Source organism: Corylus avellana, chromosome 4, assembly GCF_965113065.1.
Source record: "Corylus avellana chromosome 4, dhCorAvel1.hap1.2, whole genome shotgun sequence".
Lineage (NCBI taxonomy): Eukaryota > Viridiplantae > Streptophyta > Magnoliopsida > Fagales > Betulaceae > Corylus > Corylus avellana.
In genome coordinates, this window is record NC_142493.1 from 29,821,794 (window position 1) to 29,830,162 (window position 8,369).

General features: G+C 37.8%; 1 protein-coding gene across 1 annotated transcript; it reads left to right on the forward strand.

Annotated features, from left to right (window-relative positions):
- Window positions 1–876: 876 nt before the first annotated feature.
- Window positions 877–5,999, forward strand: LOC132179111 (small nuclear ribonucleoprotein associated protein B). Its single transcript, XM_059591751.2, has 2 exons — window positions 877–1,861; window positions 5,722–5,999. Exon 1 carries the CDS (start codon window positions 1,029–1,031, stop codon window positions 1,851–1,853), a length of 825 nt encoding a protein of 274 aa, XP_059447734.1. The 5' UTR covers window positions 877–1,028; the 3' UTR covers window positions 1,854–1,861; window positions 5,722–5,999.
- Window positions 6,000–8,369: the final 2,370 nt, after the last annotated feature.

The following is an 8,369-nucleotide window of genomic DNA, read 5'->3' on the forward strand; positions in this document are numbered from 1 at the left end:
GTTCGGTCGCTCATAGATCAATTTTTTATTTTATTTTTTTATTTTTTTCGGTTTAACAAAAAAATAACATGGGTTTTTCATTTCTTTTAATAATAATAAAAAAATGGTATTGTAACCATTTTGGTTCAATTCCAATGAGAAAACATGTCTTGTCACCAAACTAAAAAATATGAATAACTATTTTATTTCACCATCTCAATTTCTAGTAATAATTATTCAGCTTTATAATATAATAATCATTCATCGTACCAAATATGCCCTAAATACTACACCCTCATCCCACTCTCATCTCACTAGGCTACCACATCAGCCATTGAATATTTTTTGTAACCAATAATTGATGGGCACTGCCACGTAAGCCCAATTGAAGGAGGGTGTAATATTTAACATTACTATTTGAGTAATTATAAAAACTATATTTTTATCTTATAATTATTCCACAATATTAATGTGACAGTTCCAACAAACTATTAAATTAGTCATTGTTATATATATATATATATATATATATATATATATAATGCTTGGTAATGCATCTTTCGTGCATGAAAAGGCATTTTTTCAAAACTTAATACAAACACACAAAATACTTTTTAAAACACAAAAGCACATGTTTAAAAAACTTTTCATACTTTGACAATGAATAATGTTACACTTCACACTCATTTTATAAGGGCTAATATGACTTATTTTAAGTAATTTACACTTATTTTTTTAGGTGATTAGCATTATAAATTACTTAACACATACCAAAATAAGTATGAATAATAACGTTATCAATAGAAAAGAGAGGTGAGAAAATGGTCAAGTCTAATTGTTTGTGACAATAACCCGACCCGAAAAAACTCGGTTAAAAGAATCCGCCCATTTTATAACGGGTGTGGTCGTCATTGCGAGCCCTAGCTTAACCCCAGATAGCATAAAGTAAAACCCCAATCGGCGCTCTCTCGTCTCTAAAGTAAAACCCTCTCCCCTTTGTCTACCATTCTTGGACCCGAGTGGAGTCCGTAGCAAAAGAAGCAGTAACAATGTCGATGTCGAAGAGTTCGAAGATGCTCCAGTACATCAACTACAGGATGCGGGTCACAATTCAGGACGGCCGGCAGCTGGTTGGAAAGTTTATGGCCTTCGACCGCCATATGAACCTCGTCCTCGGCGACTGCGAGGAGTTCCGCAAGCTTCCCCCGGCCAAAGGCAAGAAGACCGGCAACGAGGAGCGCGAGGACCGCCGCACACTCGGCCTCGTCCTCCTCCGCGGAGAAGAGGTCATTTCCATGACCGTGGAAGGCCCACCGCCTCCTGAAGAGTCCCGTGCAAAGGCCGTCAACGCCGCCGCCCTGGCGGGACCCGGCATTGGCCGCGCTGCCGGAAGAGGGGTTTCTACGGCGCCGCTCATTCAGGCTCAGCCTGGCCTTGCTGGGCCCGTCCGCGGCGTGGGTGGGCCCGCGCCGGGTATGATGCAGCCACAACAGATGGCGCGCCCGCAGCTTTCGGCTCCGCCCATGACTTACCCGACTCCCCCGGTGATGCGGCCGCCTTCTCAGATGCCGCCACCTCCGTATCCGGGGCAGGGGCAGGGTCCACCACAGATGGTGCGGGGACCTCCACCCCCTGGGCAGTTTGCCGGGAGGCCGGGCGGGGGGATGCCGCAGCCGTTCCCTATGCCACCGCAGTTTGCGCAGAGGCCAATGGGGCCACCACCGCCGGGTCAGATGATGAGAGGACCTCCGCCACCGCCTCGCCCTGGGATGCCCCCGCCGCCGCCTGGTGGTGCTGTTCCCGTTTTCGGGCCTCCCCGTCCGGGCATGCCGCCTCCACCAAACCCTCAGAATCATCAGCAGCAGCAACAGTGAGTGATTAGGTATGCTCCTGCTCTCTTTTCTGTTTGATTTTTCTTGTTTACCATATAAATATGATTGTGAAAGAGATGCTGCTATATTTGTTGCTCTGAAACCGTATTCTGAACTGTATGTTACGAGTGCATTTCATATGTTTTAAATGTGTGTGGTTTGGGCTTCCAGAGCATCGTATTGTGCCTTTTATAAGCTGTTGTCAAGTGTAAGGTTGGTTCCTGGGGACCGGTAGGGGCTTTTAGATGATTCCATTTCCTTCTCGGTGAGGAGATAACGTAAGTTTATTGCATCTGCTGGAAAAAAAAAAGTGATATGTTTTTGTAGTACACACACTCCTACAAAGAGCAAAAATAAAAAGATAAACCATGTGTTAATTTTGTTGCTTTTGGTGTATATTCAAGAGAAATTTATCTCCTTAAATGTCCATGCGTGGAAGGAATTTGTTCTAATTGCTGGGCTCTGAAGGTAACTTAATTTTAAAATGTGATATTGACTCATTGAGGATAGAAATTGGCATGGGGGCTGTGGTTGCATTGTGGACAATTTCTAGAGTAGCCATTTGAATTGCTTCTGTTTCTTAGGTTCTAGAATGAGTTCACTGTGTTGCATTTGTAGCATTTTTATTGGGATTAAAAAAAAAAGATGTTGATGTTTAGGCCTCCTCACATTAGGAGTTCAATTTATCTTGTCATCATCTCTAACATGCAATATGTTTTGTTTCTTAATGCCATAAAACCATTTTAAATATGTCTACTAAGCAAGTGTTTACGTTTTGCTGTGCAAATGTTGCATAGTAATTGGTTCTCAATTCACTTGCTTTCTGAATTGAACCTTTTACAGCATCAGCACCAGTTACTGTTCTGCATAGCAGCTTCAGGGTCACAAAACAGTGGCAAGAGGCACACTCTAGGTCTGCATTATCTGTTCATGTTCTATTCAAGATGAAACATAGTTTAAATGGAGGGTTGAAGAACCATCGCATTTGCAACAGAACATGATAATGAACTTATTTTCTGTTTGTTTGTCCAAACTCATTTATGAATTCTTTCTACTTGGTCTGGTGCCACACATGCATCGCCATCAATGATAGTCCTGTATGCGAGGGTCTAGATGTAACTAGTTCAAGTAGTCAAGTTTTTAAGATTCTATTGATATCATTTAGTGGTATTTATGTAGTATGTGGCAGAAATAAATGTACCATCTAAATTGAGATCAGATGCTAATTTATTATCCATCTGGAAGAGTAGGTATGGAAACTTATTTGAATGTTTGGAGGTAAAAATGTTTTCTCTCATGTTTCATGAATATGATGGCCCTTTGAAGCTTTTGTAGGGTGATCATCTTTACAGACTTTGGCCTTCATGGCTGTTGTACTAGACTACCCTATGTTTGACCTTATGCTTTTCTTCTTGTTGTTTGAGTCAGGTCTGTGCATCATATTTGTAAAGCAAGACAATTGTAGAGAAGACGTAGGTAGGAAGTAGAAAACATCTTCATCTGTTTGTCAACTGTCTGTTTCATTTTTTTGTGTGACCTTATGGATGTGTTGAGTCTACTGATTTGTGGATTCTGCAGATTGAGATAGCTTCTTATTCCTGTTGTATTGGAAATTCAGCTGTGCAGTTGCAGATATTTTCTTGTTTTGTGGAGTGCTTATATTTTATTGGAACTTGTAGAGTTTTTGCTGCTTTTAGTTCAGTTTTATGTAGGAGCTTAAGCAGATTTTCTGTCGTTTCCCGTGTTTCTCTAATTATTATTTTTTTTGGGAGGGGGTTGGGGATCGATATCTCACGCCCATGCGCGCACACAAATATCAGCTACTGATATAGGTGTATGTTTTCTATTGCCAGTAAGATCAAACATAGACTCGACCATTTAATCTGGAAAATTTCTTGGAACATTTTGCCTGTAAGACCAAACATTCTCAAATTCACTCTAGTTGCAGGCCAAAAATACACTTGCTGCCCTATGTGTAATGGTTCCCAAGAAACCATTCAACATATCCTCCTCTCTCGCCCCTTTGCAAGAATCATTTGGAGGAACATTAGGTGGCCCTTGGACACTAGCACTTATGGATCCCTTCCTATTACTGTCTGGATCAAGGCTTTCCTCCGGCCTCATGCAGAGCTAGCCATTCCAAAAGTTGATGTCCATAATTTTCAAGTTACTGCAGCAGTTGCAATGGACCATTTGTTTGGCCCGGAACAAAAACCATTCATGAAGATAGCTTTAGTGGAAGATAGCTTTGTTTATTTACTTTTTAGAGGCACATATTCCTTGTGTGAAATGGTAGGTTCTCATGTCACTTGTGTTTTGACAAATAGTTCCATCTTATAGAACCTGCGTCACTTGTGCAATAGCTTTGCTGTCACAAAGGGTACACTCTGAATGTTCTAAGTAAATACCAAATCTGCGTAATAGATTTGCTGTCACAAATGTGGCAAGGGTACATATTTCTTGTGTGAAGCGGTAGGTTCTCATGTCATTTGTGTTTTGACAAATAGTACCATCTTATAGAACCAGCATCACTTGTGCAATAGGTTTGCTGTCACATATGTGGCAAGGGTACACTCTATTGAATGTTCTTAGTAAACACCAAATTTACCTTATGTGGAAAATTGAAGAGCGGTCATATATGTTGGGAAATACCACTTGATAATGTTATTGGTTAGATCCAAACTCATTTATGGATTTCTTCTTGCTGTATCATGTGTGCAAAGACCTATAAGTGATTATGGAGTTGCATTTTGTGTTGAACTCATGAATGATGAAGATGCTATTGCTATTACTTTGGGGTACCCACATAGTACATGACAGAAACAGATCTCAATTTGGAACACAGAGACAGATTCTAATTTCTGACTTGTCTAGATGGACTGGAGATAGAAAATGGAAAGAACTGTTTGTTGTGGCAACTAGCTGGTTGTTATGTTATCTTGCTCTATCAATTTGTTGGCCCTTTGGTACTCTTGCATAATGTAGTCAGTCTGGGCTCAGTTCTTTTCTCCTGACTGGCCTTCAGATTCCATGCTCTCCTCAGTAGCTATGGGTTGGTTTGGTGAAGTTTTGAGAAACAGACCGAATGTTTCTGCTGGCTATTTTATTGTTTTTGGTTGTTGGAGTCTGCCCCCTGGTGCATAATCACATGTTACTGTCTCAGCCTGAACCTCTGTTGCAAAGTTTGAATCAGTACTGCTATCTTGTAAAAGCATTGTAATTCAAAATTGCAAAAATTATATAATCAGTTTAGCAGAATATATATAAAAAGGTTGGAAACCCTGTTTTATTTGTCTAGTTTGATTGACATCTAGATTTGATAAATTGAGACTTTTAGAGTCATTTGGTCAATGTTTCTTTACCATTCCTTAAGCCAGACCAATATCAACTAGGCCCATGATTGGTATTGGAATGGATTGGTCTATCTGGATGATCCATAGAGCATTTAGAATTCTTCAATTAGCTTCGGAGGTCTTGCATATTGTGTATGTGTTCTCCAGTGTGTTTTGATTTATTTATAGATCCCGAGTTGTCATGTTTACAGATTATTTTCTTACACTTTTTGGATTCTTTGGAAAAAATTTGTAGAAACAGACTCATTGTTTAGGCAGCATGGGCCTCTGTAGTCTTGACTTGTTTTTTAGCAAAAATTAACAGTAAAAATATTAATGTACTTTTGTGGCCAGAAAAAAAAAAGGGGGGGGGGGGGGTGTGGAAACTGTGGTTTGTGAGCATGATTTACATATATTTGGTTTACCTGATTTCTTTTGGTAAGATTATCATTACAGCACTAGTTTTTAGTTGTAGAATTCAATCTGTGGTTATTTTTACATACCAAAGTTTCCAGAAATGATCTTGTTCTTTGTAGCAGGGTACAGTCCATGCCGTGAAGGTTTTCAATTTCAATTGGATCCTTGTCTTTTGCTCAGTCATATCCAAGTTTCAAATTTGCTAGTGGTTTGGACTAGGGCGAATCTCTCTCCTCTGAGTATCTTCAGATATTGTTCATGTTATCTTATGATGTTAACACAGCCTGGCCTCCTCATGTTTGACATTAGACAAATATAATGTATTTTGTTAGTGCACGTTGTCAGCTGAATTCAAATGCAAGACAATTTCGTGACTGGGTATATATTAGATCTTATGTCCTCTCTCTCTCTCTCTCTCTCTCTCTCTCTCTCTTAATTAACATGATTAGTTGCATCTTATAATTATGGAATGTTTGCAACATATTATTGAAGTGCCTGACCCAATAAGGTGCCCGTGAATAACAGACTCTGGTCTGCTATATATACTCTTGCAGGATGGGAAACGATTAGTATTGCACCCATTATTTTTCAAGTTGATTAAGCTGCTGAAATTATCCGTTTGATGTTCTTTGCAGGGTTGTAAATAAATCGAGTTGATTACAACTCAACTTGTATAAACTCTTTTTAAGTTTGATTTGTTTAATAAACAAACCGAGCTTGAATGGTATAAACTTGTATGGACTTGTAGAATAAGTTCATTTTTATTATTTTTAAGTTTGCGATGAGATCATTTTAAGTATTTGAAAAGATTATAAAAATAAAAATAAAAGTGGTAGATATAGCTTCTTATGATGGTGAGTTTTGATACAGATGTGTATGTGGTGACTTGTGTGTGATGAATGATATCTATATATATATATATATATATATATAAAAAATTGGAGATTAGATTATTTAAAATTCTAAATAGAGGTGTACGATATAATATAAATAGCCCATTTCATTAATAAAGGCAATTGGATTACCAGTGAATTATAAAAATTATTGTTCATTTCGTGAAGAAATCATTGTTACAATACAATAGTTTTTTTTTTTTTTTTCCTCTTCCTTTGATAAAAACTTTAGTATCGAAAAATAAATCCTTCTTTCTAAGGCGGAAAATAAAACATTCGTTTTACATAATTATTGTAAAAATATTATTTCTTTGCTTACATAGTAAATTTTGTACTTTCTTTTCAAAATTATTCTTCTAACTTTCGGTTTAATAACATGGCCGCCCACAGATTAGTTAAGGAAGCAGTTAAGGAGGTTATGAATAGGGTGTGGATGGAAGAAATTTCCTCTTGTATTTATGATATTGCCTTTTCAGAGCAGTTTGCTCTTTTTGGTCTAGAGTTTTATACTCTAGATTTGTTTATTCTATGAAGTTCGACAATTTTTTTTTCAAAAAAAAAAAGAAAAAAGAAAAAAAGTACCCTTTGGTGGTGTTTGATAACCCTTTTTAAGAGAGAAGTTTTTTATTTATTTATTTTAATATTTTGGTTGAAAACGTTGACATGACAGATATATATATATATATATATATATATATATAGTTTTTCGTGAGGAAATTGATTTGTTAATGTTTTAATAGAAAAAAGGAAAAATGGTTAATTACATAGGTCTACGCTAGCCATTTACAAAATAAATAAATAAAGGTTAATTATTTTTTTGGTACGTGTTATAAGGCTCTTTATCAAATAGACACTTTAGTTTCAAAAAATGATATAGATTATACTTGTCCCGAGAGTCCCAAACTCTTGACCCTAAATATTAAGATGATACTTTCCTCCATCTTCCATCAAATAATTTATCAGAGAAACAAGTGAAATCAATCAATTGTCATGTGTCTTATGTATCTTATTAATATATATTTTTTTTAAAAAAATTGAGAGTAGTTGAGCCATTCCTATTGTCAGACAAAGAGTGATTTTTGCCACGTTTACAACCTGCTTGAGGGTGGTAGAAATTATATATATATAGAGAGAGAGAGAGTTTAACTTTGGTCAGGACTATCCTTAAAGCCCTTGTTTTACGGCCCCCAATCTCTAACTAACGCCTAAGCAAAAACTCAAAAATTGCACTAAACTTATCTAAGCCCAAATACACTAGATTTTTTAGAAAGAAAAAATGAGAAGCTGAAGAACTTGTGGAAGGGATTTGGCCCCTTAGTGAAGCTGGCCGTGGGTCTGCTGTGGATCACCTCTCTCCGGCGTTGGTTTTCGGCCTTTAGGGTGATAAAATCCCTAAAGGGTTAACCTTCCATCTTTAGGTTTTAGATTTAAATATAAAAACAAGTTTTTAAGCATTAGAAGTAAGTTTTGAGCATTAGAAACGGGTTTTGAGACATTCAAACAAGTTTTGGAGCATTAGAATCGAGTTTTGAGATGAATTTTGACGGGTTTTGAGGTGAGTCACGACCGGCGAGACCTAGGCCAGTGGGTCTCACTAGACCCTCAGCATGGGTCTCGCACAGATCTAGCCGAGACCTACAGGGTGGATTAGCCGAGACCCACGGGGTGGGTCTCACCATTGTCAAACCCACCCCGTGGGTTTGATGGCCAAAGGTCTTTTTGGTATTTTCTTTACTTTGATTTGCTGTATTTGTTCTCATTTTGGTTTTTTGCAATTTTCTTAAAATGATGATGTGTTACATGTTGATTGAGTGCTGCAAAAGTGGTGTTTTGCAGATGGTCCGGACCATAGGGGCTCTCATATATATATATAATTT

What these genes read in the sequence shown, in the direction of transcription:
- LOC132179111 (XM_059591751.2), top strand. Translation starts at nt 1,029, where the DNA reads ATGTCGATGTCGAAGAGTTCGAAGATGCTCCAGTACATCAACTACAGG.